At 42.7% G+C, this 16,185-nt stretch overlaps 1 protein-coding gene across 2 annotated transcripts in view; it reads right to left on the bottom strand.

Annotated features, from left to right (window-relative positions):
• Positions 1–16,185, bottom strand: part of CACHD1 (cache domain containing 1) — a 124,955-nt gene that overhangs the window by 9,300 nt on the left and 99,470 nt on the right. For both annotated transcript variants that reach the window (XM_081193672.1, XM_081193673.1), the window contains exons 16-24: positions 15,803–15,913; positions 10,299–10,421; positions 8,670–8,769; positions 8,426–8,542; positions 6,998–7,158; positions 2,436–2,522; positions 2,141–2,257; positions 1,647–1,798; positions 200–361 (exon numbers count right to left, since the gene is read on the bottom strand). In XM_081193672.1, coding sequence (XP_081049798.1) covers positions 200–361; positions 1,647–1,798; positions 2,141–2,257; positions 2,436–2,522; positions 6,998–7,158; positions 8,426–8,542; positions 8,670–8,769; positions 10,299–10,421; positions 15,803–15,913 — 1,130 coding nt within the window. The remainder of the gene's footprint in view (positions 1–199; positions 362–1,646; positions 1,799–2,140; positions 2,258–2,435; positions 2,523–6,997; positions 7,159–8,425; positions 8,543–8,669; positions 8,770–10,298; positions 10,422–15,802; positions 15,914–16,185) is intronic.

Genomic DNA, 16,185 nt, shown 5'->3' with positions numbered 1-16,185 from the left:
AGATAATGTAAAGTGAACATTCTGAGACGCATGATTACAATAAACCTTGGATTATCAGAAAAGTGCTAGGGCAACCCTCAAGGTAAGTTGTTTCAGCTGTTGTGGCCAGAAACTCTTTGAACAATTTGCATACTCTCTGCAACCCCCACCCTCCACAAAATAGTGGTGTTTTTGTTTTTTGTTTTTAAAAAGTTCTTACCTTGTGCAGCAAGTGGGGACATGTGCTGGTGGCTTCTGCGGTGAATCTGATGACGATAGGCATAGACTGCCAGAACTAGCACCATTATGCATCCCATAATACCTCCAGCAACAGGACCAACTGGAGCACTTTTAATCATATTTAAAGCTATCACCTCATCTCCTTTATTTCAGAGGGGGAAAAAATAAAGCTTATGTAAATGCTTTACAAAAAGTTCAAACCACCCAAAATGTAAATTAGAAGAGAAAGAGAAAATCACAACAATTACTGTATAATACAGTCGTACCTTGGTTGACGAATGCATTAGCAGTTAAATGTTTTGGCTCCCGAATGCCGCAAACTTGGAAGTGAGTGTTCCAGTTTGCGAACGTTCTTTTGGAAGCCGAACATCTGGCGGGGCTTCTGATTGGCTGCAGGAAGCTCCTGCAGCCAACTGGAAGCTGCGCCTTGGAAGTAAAACGTTTTGGAAGTCAAACAGACCTCTGGAACAGCTTCCGTTCGGCTTCCAAGGTATGACTATACTGATTGCATAGAGAAACTCCCAAAATTAAAAAGTATCAGCCTTTAAAGGGACGCACTGTAAGAATACAAATCTGTTGACTATTCTAGGTAACACGGACACAAGAGCGATATGCTGGAAGATTGGTACGAATGGATGCAAAATTCCCCGTTCAAGTTTGTTTGTTTGTTTTTTCTTAAAATATTTCTATACTGCCATATCATAAGATGTATCAAGGCGTTGTATAGTATAAAACATAAAGCATCATTTTAAATATGTAAAAAAATAATACAGATATTCATGCAGGTGACTGACCAATCAAAAATAAATCAGGTGCAAAGGCCCCTCAGCACAAAAAGATGCCTGGAAGTCAAGTGTTAGGATGCTTGCCAAATCTCTGCTTCAAGAGAGTTCCACGGTATCCTGGGCCCAATTGTTCAGGGCTTTGTCAACAACTTTGTCCTCAAAGTGTCTGGCAAGCTGCTCACAGGTAGTCACCGTGCACTCCAGGGATCCATCCCCTAAATCTGGGGTAATGAGTCTCTGGACCACATGAAACAATTCTGCCAACCTTGAGGATGCAATGCTTGCAATACAGTATGGGTTGTTTCCTGCCTTCACTGCCACATGACAGGCACGATTATGTGTCCTAAACACATCCTTTGTCCACTTTGTAAAGAGATTTCCACCACTTGCGCCCCAGTGCTTGCCCAGCCTGCTTCATCAACCGCAGCTTCTCAGAGTACCAGGGAGCAATGTGATCAACAAACACGCCGACAATGGCACTTCATCTTACAGTGTGCAATGGCTGAAAATGCAGGGGAAAGCCCCAAGATATTCTGTCGTAAGGATGTTCCAAGTGACTTGTACAATCTGTCCAGGTTTGACTATATGACAGATGTGAATGCATTAAATACATTGATGTTTGTCCACCATGACCATCCTTACCAATGGCTCCCATGTCATCCACGTAAGGGCTTTTGGCACCCACAATTCCACCAAAGCATTCCTTCTGAGGAGCGCAGTAGGATCTATCTAAATGGGTCTTTCCATCGCTGTCTACCATGCACCACTCACAGTCCAAGACACCAAAGCAATCCCTGGAAGACAAGGAAATGGCAGTGAGGATTATTAGAACTCTGCTGTCCCAAATCTCAGAAAACATACTACTGAAACTGTTCTCCACCCCCACCCCCCAAAGTTAAAGGTGCAACTTCCCTTAAAAGTGAAGCAAGACCATTTTGTTGCGGCGGCATGTTACACTAAGCTTGTATAAGGCCACCTCCCCTCATTTCCCAGTGTCGCTGATTTTAAGTCAAGGGCAGTGTTGTGACAAGGCCCACTATGAAATTCAATCATGATTTGCTGTTACCGCACTACAGGTGTTTTATTTTAGATTCACTCGTGTTTGTGTGTGTGTATGGAAAACCCATGAACTTCACCTGCTCTCCATCCTTTGATTGCACCGTGTATTAATACATTGAGGAAGAGCATCTTGTAGACTGGGATCGACTGCAATAAATGTCATAGGTTCTTGATGGACTTCACAACTAGGATTTCTAAAGTTTGGGAAAAGCACAGGGGGGGAAATCAGTTACTAAGAGTTATGAGAAAATGTCCTCCGATTTAGAACGTATAGTATGCTGTGCGCCTATCAGCAAATATAACGCACGCACATGTGTTGTGAACTTCACCGGGGGGGGGGGGGGAATCATTATTGTGCTAGTCCTAACTTACCTGCTTTCTGCGTTGGTAAGGTTGCCAGTACACTCATTAACCTCTAGGGGGCACTCACAAGGACATTCACATTCGTTCTGCTCCATTCTTCAGGAAGGAAAGAAAGAACAAACGAGACAATGCTTATTAGAATCACATTTATTTCTAAAAGAAAGAAGGAAGGAAGGAAGGAAGGAAGGAAGGAAGGAAGGAAGGAAGGAAGGAAGGAAAGAAAGAAAGAAAGAAAGAAAGAAAGAAAGAAAGAAAGAAAGAAAGAAAGAAAGAAAGAAAGAAAGAAAGATGTCTGCGAGTCTCTTATCCTGGGTCAAATCTCTCTTTCACATGCACACTTTAACACTGAAAGTCCACTTGGGCAAAGATGTCATATACAGTGCTACCTCGGGTTACAGGCGCTTCAGGTTACAAGCTCCGCTCACCCAGAAATAGTACCTCGAGTTAAGAACTTTTCTTCAGGATGAGAAAAGAAATCGTGCTCCAGCGGTGCGGCAGCAGCGGGAGGCTCCATTAGCTAAAGTGGTGCTTCAGGTTAAGAACAGTTTCAGGTTAAGAACAGACCTCCAGAACGAATTAAGTTCTTAACCTGAGGTACCACTGTACTGCAGAATATCTCATAGTTTCAGTGCACTCTGTGTTGTACTGAGCATATTGCCTATGCAACTGCAGGACCAAGGGCCCTGCTGGCTCAGATCAAAGGGCTATCCAGACCAGCATTCTGCTTCCCACACTGGCCAAGCAGATGCCCCAAACCCTTCCCCAGCTGTTGTTTCCCGTGGGCTGGTATCCTAAACTCTGCTGCCTCTGATTCTGAAGGAAGCACTCCATCATCTTGACTAATAAGGAGATCCCCCCATGAATTTGCCTAATTTCCTCTTACAGCCATGCAAGTTGGTGGCTGTTAATTACATTTTGCGGTAGTAAATTCCAGAATGAAAAACTGCTTCCTTTTCTCTGTCCTGAATCTTCCACCAATCGCCATCATTAGATAACCCAGGTTCTAGTATTATATGTATGTGTGTGAGAGAGAGAAAGAAAGTTTAGAAAGCCTCTTTATAAAAAGACAAATACAGTGGTACCCCGCAAGACGAATGCCTCGCAAGACGGAAAACCCGCAAGACGAAAGGGTTTTCTGTTTTGGAGGCGCTTCGCAAGACGAATTTCCCTATGGGCTTGCATCGCAAGACGAAAGCCCATAGGGAAATGCTGGCGGTCGGGAGCAAAGACTTTCGCCCAAAGCCGGCCTTCAGAAGAGGACCTCTTCTGAAGGCCGGCGGGGAGCAAAAGTCTTTGCTCCCCCCGCCTGCCTTCCCCCCCGCCTGCCCCGGGCGATCTTAAAATGCTGGCGGGCGGGAGCGAAGCGTTCGCTGCCGACCCCCAGCATTTTGAAATCTCCAAGGGACAGCAGAGAAGTCTCTGTCCCGGGGAGATTTTAAAAGGCTGGGGGTCGGGAGCGAAGCGTTAGCTGCCGACCCCCAGCATTTTAAAATCTCCCCCTGTCCCGGGGAGATTTTAAAATGCTGGGGGTCGGGAGCGAAGCGTTCGCTGCCGACCCCCAGCATTTTAAAATCTTCCCGGGACACGGGGAGATTTTAAAATGCTGGGGGTCGGCAGCGAACGCTTCGCTCCCGACCCCCAGCATTTTAAAACGCTGTTCCGAAGGGGGGGCAGGGACACCTGCCCCAGCCGCCCCACGTCAGAAAGCTGTTCCGAAGTGAGGAGGGGGGGCGGGGACACCTGCCCCAGCCGCCCCACTTCGGAAAGCTGTTCCGAAGAGGGGAGGGGGGGCGGGGACACCTGCCCCAGCCGCCCCACTTCGGAAAGCTGTTCCGAAGCGGGGAGGGGGGGCGGGGACACCTGCCCCAGCCGCCCCACTTCAGAACGTTGGGGACACCTGCCCCAGCCGCCCCACTTCGGAAAGCTGTTCCGAAGTGGGGCGGGGGGGCGGGGACACCTGCCCCAGCCGCCCCACTTCGGAAAGCTGTTCCGAACTGGGGAGGGGGGGCGGGGACACCTGCCCCAGCCGCCCCACTTCGGAACGTTGTTCCGAAGCGGGGAGGGGGGGCGGGGACACCTGCCCCAGCCGCCCCACTTCGGAACGTTGTTCCGAAGCGGGGAGGGGGGGCGGGGACACCTGCCCCAGCCGCCCCACTTCAGAAAGCTGTTCCGAAGCGGGGCGGGGGGGCGGGGACACCTGCCCCAGCCGCCCCACTTCGGAAAGCTGTTCCGAAGCGGGGCGGGGGGCGGGAACACCTTCTGAAGGCGGGCAGGGGGCGAAAGTCTTTGTCCCCCCTGCCTGCCTTCCCAGGGGCTTTTAAATCGCCCCGGACAGCGGAGAAGTCCTCCGCTGTCCCAGGGTTTTTTAAAATGCTGGGGGTGGGAAGAAAAGCCCTTGTGTCCCCACCCCCCCAGCCTTCAGAAGAGGTCGGGGGACAGACTGTCCCCGGACCTGGTCTGAAGTCGGTTTCCCTAGGAACGCATTAATTGATTTTCAATGCATTCCTATGGGAAACCGTGCATCGCAAGACGAAAAAACCGCAAGACGAAGAGACTTGCGGAACGAATTAATTTCGTCTTGCGAGGCACCACTGTAAGGGAAATTTATAGAATTATGCTTCATGTGGAAAACAGTACTTCCACACGAGGCACAATGTCAGAAGTTTCAATTAATACTCCTCCTCATTTGCCTTCTTCTAAAGCAGCTCCAAATGTTTCTGCCTAGGAAAACCCCTTAATTACCGCATTTTTCAGTCTATAAGATGCCCCCATGTATAAGACACCCCTTATTTGGGGGGACTCCAATTTAAGAAAATGGGGGGGGGTGTATACATGTATAAGATGCCCACAATTTTTTGACATTATTTTTTAGGGGGAAAACCTAGTCTTATACACGGAAAAATACGGTATTTTGGTTGCCCTTTTCTGCACCTTTTCCAGCTATCCAGTTAGCTATAACCAGAGGTTATAGATAATCTGGCTGCATGAGGCAAAATCAACCTGTTAAGTGAAGACTCAAAACAGAACAGCTATTAAATGATAGATACAAATAAATAAAACGTATGGAAACATCTTAATTTCATCAACCCTCAGAAACACATGAAGTTTTACGCCGAATGAGCATTATTCTCTGAGTTAACTAGTAGCCAGGTAGGTTAATTCACACAGTTAATGTGCAGAAGATTAAAGAATACTAACAACCAGTTTCGTTCAAGAGAGCTTTTCACGTGGCTGTTGGCTGCGGCAAGGATTTCTGTAGTGCAAAAATGGAAAGCATCACAGGAACTGAACTTCTTTATTATGGTACAAAACTGTATGGAACTTAGCAAGTAATTCACAATCTGAAATCCAGAACACTTCTGGCAGGATTTGAGTAATGCTTGTAATGTACGAAAAGCTATGGTAAAAACGGATTATTTTTTTAAAATAGAGAAAATAAGGGAAGCAGTTGAAAAAAGATTGATAATGGTAACCATGGAAGGGGAAGGGGGAGTCGAAGGATTCAGGAAATCCTAAATGATGATGTTGATGTTTAATGTTTGAATTTAAATTTGCAATGTAAAACTCAATAAAAATATATTTAAAAAAAGAAAAGAAATCCAGAACACTTCTACCCCATTGGTGGAATTTTATTTCATATGCTACTACTACAACGGATACATATAATTCTTTCTACAATTACCAATGTGTGAAATTTTGTCATGACAATGGTGCCTTATACACTGTTATTACTTATCTGTGTATCACCTATGTGGTTTGTTCTGTGCCTGTGTGTGTGTGTGTGTGTGTGTGTGTGTGTTTTGTTTCTTTTGCTACAAAATTCTCTCTCTCACACAACACTAATGATAGAGCCTGAATACTCAGAAGGTATCAGGGACAGGTAAGAATTCATAGGCACTAAGGAAGTTATGCTGATGTTAGAACCAAACTCTGCTTCATATTAAGATGCAAATCTCATTCCTAAAAGATCACAATGCTGACCCAGAGACTATACTCCCAAATTCCTCTGGAGTGTGCAAATATGTAGCAGTAAACGGGAAAGCCTGGTTTCTTCCACAAGCAACTGAGCCTTGCCCAGCAGGAAGCAGAGCTCTGATGTGGCAATCCAGTGGCTACCTGCCCAGCAGGCAAGATTAAGTAGATGGCATTCCTGTTCCTTTGATGCAACAGGTGGGAATTCTATCTCCACAGTCAATATGACTAGGCTGCAGCTTTCGATGCTCAGGCAGGTGCAACAGTAAAGGTGCCATCATTTCTTATATACATAGTTAGAGGGAATAGCAGCCACTGCTACTTTGGAAGGAAGAGGGAGACACAGCGACCAGGTATCCAGGGATGCCTTCGCTTGTGTTTCAACAGATGCCTCAAACATGAGGCATTTAAAATATTACAGTGCACAAAAATAAGAAGTGTGCAAAGCTTTTTACATAAACAAGATTTAGAATACTCCTCTGCAATTCACACATGGTTCATTCAATGATATTTTTTTTTAATGCACATTAGCTAAGGCCTCCACTTTGGATAAATCTAATCCAATCACTATAGCAGATGTAAAAAAAAAATTCTCTTACCTGTGACAGTTCAGACAGAGCCTATCTACCATACTGCATGCACAGAAGGCGAGCGAGTCACACGTTTCATTTACGATTCCAACAAAGGCATTGGTTCCAGGTATCCTTGTCAGCCTGTATTTGGAACAGTGGCTGCCATGCACAAGATTTGTCAGATCACCCTAAAGGAGAGGAAAACGCATCAGACATATGGCAGGGAACATGTCTCCTGGTGAGGTGAAGTGTTACTACTACCACAAATGTTTCTGAAACAAAAAAGTCACCCTGCAATGAAAACCTACAGGGTTCCCTCTACTTAGGGTTACGTAGTTCTTGTTACCGGCGCAGGGAAAGTGCTGCCAACACACAAAGCCCCCTTCACATGCCACAAAGGGGTACACTTCTTGAAGATTTCCTCACTCACCAATATAGCACCGGTTAGTAAAGAAGACACCTGGAGTGTCTTCCTTGACTTCTTATAGAAAGGTTAAACAGGAGGTGGAAACAGAATCCACAATATCAAAATCTTTTGTTTCCTGGGTATTCATTTTAACCCTAAGTTGATTCCCAACCCCAGCCCCTGTGGACTCAGTTTATACTATTTCCTCAGTTATCATGAAGGAATTTAAAGTATCCACTCAGCACCAAACTAGTTATCAGAACCCACCATTCATTTTAATCATTTAAAAAAGGGTTATTATAAGCAAAACCAAATAATGCAGTTTCTTTTTGAGAGCTGAGTTCAGTGGTGGCTAGACCTTGAGGGGTGACCTAGGGGGGCACTGGAGGCTGGACCAGTTTGGTCTGGTTTTCTCCTCAACCTGCTTCCTTGCAAAGTTACTGTGGACGCTTAAGCCGTGAATCTAACTGAACTCAACCCTGTGAGGGAGGTTAGGCTGAGAGACTCCTCCTCCTCCTCAAGTTCAACCCCGCCCTGCCCCCACCAACCTAGGAGGGCAAGGATGATGGTTGGACCTGCTAGCCACAGTGATGCTTGTGATTGACTGGGCTGTTCACAACTGTGATTGGCTAGCGGAGTTTATGGACAGGAATTATAGGAAGTTAATGAATATGAGTGTGTGCCGAGGGGAGACAGCTTTGGATTTTGGGGTGCACACAAAAAGGTACTGTTCCTGAGTGACCAGCCTCCTCTGTTCTGTTTTTGGTTTATTTTGTGTTTCAAGTTTATGTAAAGCTACTGTAAAATTACAAATTCTGCCCCACCCCCAGCCTTCCCAAATTGGTTGGAACAGAACAGCACATGGGGGAATGATAGGGGAGATCGCTCCTTTGGACATGTAAAAACATTTGTGCCAACGGAACTATCACGGTAGTGTGGTATTGAATTCTACTCATGGTATTTTACTATTTTTCATGCATCCAGCTGCAAGAAAACAAACCACCAAACAAAAACACACATACGTCTCCCCTCCCACACGCCACACATACCGTCAGGCTGGTATTAAATTTATAAAACCTCTGGACTGTTCTGTCACTGAAACTGTTACAAAGGTTTTTCTTCACAAAGTTTGGATGGTTTAGAATATCATTTGCCACCAGAGGTTCCTGCAAATAAAAAGTAAAGATTTTATTTTATATTACAAAGCAACAGCAGCTGCTAAATTAACATTTATATCTCTCTAGATAGATGATAGATAGATTGATAGAGATAAGTACAATGACTTAGCCAAACCTTGTGTGTAATGTGTTGTTGTTCTACTGGAGCATGGCCTTTGGGGTCAATAAGAGTAGGGTGTGCCACAAGATATCCTCTGTCCTCCATAATAAAGCACCTGCCCAACAGGGTACAATAAAACAAAACCTAGGTCAAAATACCTATAAGAGTACATTTAGCATGTTGTATGTTGAGAGCAATTTTGCAGAAACAGCTGTGGAGACAAATACAAATTACAGACTTTGGTACGAGGTGCATTCTGCACATTTCCATTCACTGAAGCAGAGACTTTGTAGTCTTACATGTCTGAAAATCCTGGAAATCTGTCACGAAATAGATGCAGCTAAATGGTAAGCGAAGTTTCTGAAGCCACTGGAAATTCAGTGCCCTACACTGCTTCTCCCCCATCACCACAACTAACACAAGCAAAATAAACAAATACATGAAAATGAGCTTAACTTTCATAACGTACAGGTCACAAAAAAATCTACTTTTCGCTGGCATTTGGATTATAACGGTACAGTTTTAAATTTTCAAGAGCACTGTCCACAGAACTCTTTTTGAGACTTTTGAGGGACCATTCTGAAGGTATTTAAGAGCCAGGTGTTGATAGCTGGTAGCCAGGACAGAAAGGTAATCAGAATCCATGGGCAACCAGAGAGTAGAGTTGAAGAAAACGTCAGGAGTCAAGACCAAGAAGTAATCAGGATTGGAAAGCAAACCAGATGGCAGGAGTAGAGAACAAGTCAAGATATGAATGAGCCTACTGGGTGTGCACACAACCCTTTTGCCCCACCTTTGTGCAAGGGAATGAACAACTCAGGAAATCTTCTATTAGCTATAGTCTTCTGTTTCATCCAAAGAGACAAACCATGGTTAACAGCTTCAGAACATGTCAGGATATTAAGCTATGATTTGGCTTAATATGCTGTTTTAATTCCTCAGTATGGATGAAACAGGAAACTGCAGTTAATTGAAGTCTTCCTGCCTTTTTGCTGGCTCACATGAAGAAAGCAGCAAAGACGCTGGGTAAGAGCACAAAAGGCTCATTCCTATCTCCCTTTATTAAGCAACTACAATTGTCCAAACACAATTTCTCTGATGGAGAGACCCAGTGTTTGGATACTTAACTTAGCATAATCTAAGATAGCAGACAAAAAACAATAGGAGAGTGTTTGGGTGATCACATGTTGAGTTAAGAAACAGCCAAACAAACCAGGAAATCTCCGATTAACTAGTTTTTTTTCTGTTTTGTCCAAACTTAGAGACAAGGGTTAACATCTTTGGCGCAGGTCAACAATATTAAGCTGTTTGAAGATAGTTTAATGTCATATATTAGATAGCGAAGTTAGTGGTTTATGAAAGCACTTGTCATTGTTAACCAGTTAATCTCTGTGGTGCTCTGCATTTTATCTTCCTGCTACTACAGATTAAAATGGTTACTTTTTTTGGCAATTCAGCGGTTAAGAGCTTCACACATTCAACATGATTATGCTTCTAGATTTCAACAGATTTGACAAGGATAATGAATTTAGGTTGCAATGCAATGTGTTGTTGTTTTTTTAAAAGTGTTGAGTGAGAGACTTTATTGAACAGAATTCTAAAACAGGTAAAACATTGTGAAATATGCAACTAACACACATTTACCTTATTTTATTCCCTTCATCTTGGTTACAAACGGGTAGCAGGTCCATTAGAACCTTGTAGAAATACCTCAGAGTGAAATCAATGCCCATCACAGCAACCGAATGGCCTGAAGACTTTTGTGAACTACAACAATAAAGAGGGGTGGAAAGGTCTTGAGAGACATGCTATCAAAAAAATAACCAAAACATTTTATATTTTATAGTGGACATGGACATGTCAAATGAAAAGCAGACTTTGGATTCTGAATCAGTGAGGAATCAGTCTGCTCCATGAGCTCATAAACCATGATAATGGCCTCTCACTAGATCACAGAGACAACCAATTCCCCCCTCAGAGTTAGGTAAAATACTTAACAGAAAGAGCAACTAACATACATATCTCAGGTAAACACACATGTGGTGGTAAACAATTTTACTCTATGAAATACCACAATTTTCAATGGGCAAAAACAGTAAACTTGCACGTCAGGATAGGGAAGTAGTACATTTGTAGTTGATGCAATTAAGGGTCAGGTCTTTGTTTTTGCCCATTTCCTTCCAATTTTGACAGAAAACAATATCAGATATGAGAAAGCCATGAGGAACTTATTAAGTTTCTCGATAACTGTGAACTTGAATCTCATTGGTCCATACCTGACTTTTTAAAAAAGACATTAGTAAATTAAAAATTTGCACCTCCTATCACTTGCATCCTACAATATACTTGGACAGTGTAAGAGCATTGTAATAAATGACCAAAAGTAAAGCATGACACCATTCTCATTGTGATGTTCAGCACCTTAACAAATCATACTGTTGAATTCCACATTCATAAAGCTGGATTAAGATTCCTGCAAATCATGACTAATGTAACTCAGAATCTTCCATATCATTGATAAATATAAATATAAAAGTAGATAAAATGCAAGTCAAGTAAGTAGGCAAGTAAGCTGATATGTCTCTTAATGGAACTTTCTAGAAGATTCTGATTGTTGAACTGCATGAATGTATGCCTATGTTTAAAACACTTCCGCTCTTACTGGACAAGGAGTTACGAAAGCGAGCCAGGTGCAATTAACTTAATGAAAATTCTTGTGAGAATGGGCCATGCCTAAACGTTAACAGAGGAAACACGATTTTGTATCTATCTGGCAGCTAAGTCCAGTAACACTCAAAATTTGAACCACAATTTAGTTTGTATTCTTTGGCAGTATACAACGAACTGGAGCATTTCAGCATTATTTGCATCTGAAAGTCACACACCAATAGTTTATAACATGTTGTTTTGCTTCAAAATATGATCTGTACTGAAATATTCTCCTTATGAAAGCACAGCGGAGTCACTACGTTAAAGTACCAAGGACACATAGCAATCAGTCATAATTTTTTTGTCTTTTTAAAAATATCAGTGTGGGTTTTCATTAAAATACAGCAGTGCTAGATCAACTTTTTAAAAATCCTGAATGGTAAACAAAAAACCAACAACAAATCCCTTGGCTCATCACAGGCCTGCAGGTCCCCTGAAGCATTACAGAAGCTACAGAAATACTTCTGCCTTCTGTGGATGGATGCTGTTTAAAGGATCAGATTCCTTTCAGCTTCTGGGGAACTGCGTGGCCTTCAGACCTTCTGCTTATTAAAATTCTTCACAGCTTTTCACTTATCCTTCCATCATGAGAAAGGGAATATGAATTCCCTGTAAAGATGTTAAAATTCCAAGAAGCTGAAAGGTCATTTCCCCCCCATTAGAGTTTTCTTCTAATTCCCATTTGAAAGGTTTGGGTTTAAAATGAATATGGACCCAGCGTGACCCAGCATTTAGGTCAGAAAACTTGGACTTCAGCCTAAAATAAATCAGCTTACATTGAAGTGTTTCGACTTAACTGCTTTGTGGATAAATTATGTTTTCTGAAAAGACCTTTTTATTTATTTTTTCTTATAGTAGAAAAATTGTATGATTAATAAGGGCTGGGATGCAATAGTTACTTCATCGTTTATTGTTAAAAATCCATGAAATTAGCCCCTTTACCGCAAACTAATCCTTTCAGAAAGTATAATTTAGCCACAAACCAGTTCAGTCGGAAAACGTAAGCAGGTTTCATGCTATAGTGTAAACTTGGGTGTAATACTGTGCACCAAATGATCTGGCCCTGAATGGAACCAAGCAGCCTTTGAAATGGATAATAGAGCCACACGGCAAAATTAGTATGGAGAGAAGCAGCTTGTCGATGGACAAACATTTCTCCCAAAGGGACCACTCCATCTGTGACCTCTTGATCTTTGTGTTAAGCATGAACCTCTAGATGAGGCACGCCGGGAATATGAAATTCATATCCACGGGGGATTTGTTACACTGCCAACTGAATATACATTTCGGTTTCTTGGCCCTCTGTTGGTTGCAAAGATTCCCACCTGTTTAGGCACAACCAGCATCTTTCTGGATTTGGTAGGCACACCATCCTATTGCTAACTGTGCTGCTGTTCATTCCAGCCAGCTTTTAAAAAACAGTTATGGCAACACTCCAGCATGGGTCCAGGATGGACAGAATAAGACCTAAAGATCCTGGAGAATCAAGATCACAGGCTAGTCTTTTCAGTTTCTTCCCACTTCAGCGGTACCCATGCCCAAGTGACAGTACTGCAGTGTTACAGCATTTATAACCCATCTTTCCTCCATGGAACTCAAGGTGGTATGTGTGGTTCCCCATCCCCATTTTATCTTCTCAATAACCCTGTGAGCTTAAGCTTTAAGGCAACTGTTACTGTCTGCACTTTGTGTGCGACATTTACTTCCGATCTCATTATTTACTCTCTCGCCCCCCCTGTTCTACAGTCACAGTCTGCCAGCTGATGATCACACTCCATGCATCTGATGAAGTGGTCTCCAACCCATGAAAATTTATGCCACAAATAATGTGTTGGGTTTTTAAGGTGTCACTCCTAGGAGGTTAAGCTAGGGTGAGAAATAAGTTTTTTTAATGTAATTTTTGTTGTGTTTCAGAGCAAACACCCCAAAAATATACAGAACAAAACCATACTGTATTCAGAAGTCAAAACAGGATGAGAAATAGTGACTGTTCCAAGGTGACCCAGGGAGTTAAGTGGGGATCATTCCAGTCTGAGATTCTAACCGTGATGCCAAACTGGCTCTCCCATTATCCCTTTCCATGTGACAAGAGGGGTAGGGGAGAGAGAAAAATGGGTCTCAAATTCTAGCCCAGGATCAGGTCTACTTCCCAGTAGTCTGAGAAGTTAAGTACTGACCAGCCACATGTAGTGCAAGTCCTGTAACTTCCCAGCAGAAATGCATAATGCGAACCATAAATTTCAAATAAGAAACAAACATTGTGCCAAGCACCTCCACCACTCCTTAAAAAACCCTGATTGTGTGGAACCGCCCTAGGTTAATTCAGTGCATCTTTTAGCATTCCACTACCTGAATTAAATTCTGCCAATCTGCCCTCTCATTCTCTTCATCCAATGTGTCAATTATTCTGTTTTTCAATATTACCCCCATCCCAACAATGAGGAAGTGCCCCCCCCCTTTTAATGGAAGCTGGGGAATCTTACATTATCAGAACAAAAACCCTCTAACACAAGAAAAATAAAATTTTGTGGACAGCCAACATTAGCTGGGTGCAATCATGATAATTTAAACTGGAGGCAGTATGGTTATTTGGTATGTGTTGTGTATGTTAAAGCTTAAAAGATGCAGAAGTAGTAAGAGCCGCTGTGAATAAATGATAACATCTTGCCCATATGTGGAGGTCTGCTGATACCCCTATTTTGCTCCTCAGCTCAAGACTACATATTGTTGCCTTAGCAACTGACACATCAAAGGGCCATAAAACACAGTCTCTGAGAGCCTATACTGGCATATTTTTCACAATAATATTTAGAAGGTGTGTGGGGGGGGAACCATCTCCTTGTTCTCAGACATCTGGTACCATTTTCCCACCTGTACTATATATTTTGTTTTGTTTGTTTATGTACGTATTTATAATCCACACTTTTATGAAAAACATTTCAAGGGGGAGTACAATATATGAGAATAAAATCAGTAAATGCTTCAAGATATCCTTTTGAGCTCCATGCAATCCCTTTTTGTTTTAACAACCTTGAGGTATCATCTGCAAACGTGGCCACCTTACTGCTGCCCCCTAAGCCCATATCATTTGTGAACACATGAATTTGATCCTCGATATTTTTTACACTCTTTCCATTGGGAGAGCTGTCTGTTTATTCCTAGTCTCTGCTTCCTGTTTCTGAACCAGTTACTGATTCATAAGCAGGGGTGCCAAATTGAATAAAATATTGGGAGGGAGAGGTGAGGTAAGCCCCGCCCAGCATAATCAGTCACAAGACGTGGCACACACATACCATAGCTGTCAGCCTTCCCTTTTTTTGCGGGAAATTCCCTTATCCAGCGCCATTTCCTGCTGCTATCCAGGATTGTTAGGTATCCCGTAGACTGTCCCTGGGGTAGGTGAGGCTGCTGATCCCTTATTTTCAAGGCTGCTGAACCCTATTTTCAAATCTGAAAGTTGACAGCTATGACACATACACAACATTTGAATGGCAATACCCATCAACTTTGTGGGGGCCGCCCCCCTCAAATAATTTATGGGGGGGACTTCAGTCCTTAGGAGTTGGCTCCTATGTTCATAAGAGGATCTTCCCTCTTATTTCTAGGTTAGTGAGACAGGGCTTACCCTCGCACAAGCAATCCTGGATCTGCTTCAGCAAGATTATTTGCCTACATGCTTGGTAATTCAATGTTTAATAATGCTTTCCACAGCTTTCTCAGAACAGCCATTAAAAGCTAACCAACCTGTAATTATCCAGATCCTCCTTAGATCCCTTAAAAATGTTACTTTGCCCACTTTCCTATCTCAGGTATGGAGACTGATTTTAGGCTCAAGTTACACAGCTTTGTTAGAAGATCAGCAGTTTCACATGTGAGTTCTTAAATAATTCTTGGGTAAAATTTCATGGCTGCATGAGGCTCTCCCTGACCAAAGTGTAACTCTCTGCCTACAATAACACACTAGCCTGTCACCAACTGCTGCAATATGGCACCCTAACCACATGGAAGAAGCATCCATGCCATAGAAGTAGCAACTCATCTATTGGATAGGGGATGGGGAATGCAAACTTGCGCACACAACCTCTGTGCACCTTAACAAGTCTATAAACACAAAATTAACTAAATAGCTAGGTAAAAATAAAATGAAAACACACCACACTGACACCAAGCTTCCACTGCCTCTTCTACTGTTATGTAGCTTCATCACCTCTTGCATTATATAGACTTGCTATACAAAAACTAAAGCGTTCAAAAAGTCTAATAGCGCATGTTTTCAGATGCCACCAAAATACACTCTGCATGGTTTAGTTCCCTTGAACTAGAGCTTGGGTACATAGCTACTCCTCCAGGAAGTTGAATCTGTGGAGATTCTTACATAAAATATTAGCCAGGTTTAATTGTGGCTCAAGGATGTTGGTCACTACCAAAAACAAATCTACCTTGAAGAATGAACCGTATGACTGATGGTAACCACATAACCAGCTCCTCCAACATCTAAGTAGGGCCCAGTGAAAGTAATTAATCCCGGATTTGCCACAGCATGGAGGTACCTAAGAGAAAGGAAAATAAGCATATTTAAAGTAATAAAATAACTCTGCATGGCAACAATGAATGCTGGGGTGGGGGGTGGGGAGTTTGCAAAACACATGGAAGCTGAATTTTGCTAAAAACACACACACACCTGAACTATGTGCAAAGTGAATTTAGCTTGCTTATGCTTTTGGGAGCCAATGTGCCTAAACTATATCAACATATTTTTTTTAAGAGTAACTTCTAGTTACCGTTTTTTTAAAAAAGGTTTTGCATGTGTACGTTGATTATA

Source organism: Podarcis bocagei (genome assembly GCF_964188305.1).
Source record: "Podarcis bocagei genome assembly, chromosome: 5".
Taxonomy (NCBI): domain Eukaryota; kingdom Metazoa; phylum Chordata; class Lepidosauria; order Squamata; family Lacertidae; genus Podarcis; species Podarcis bocagei.
The sequence above is the reverse complement of the archived record's forward strand: the minus strand, read 5'-3'. Positions and strand labels throughout refer to the sequence as shown.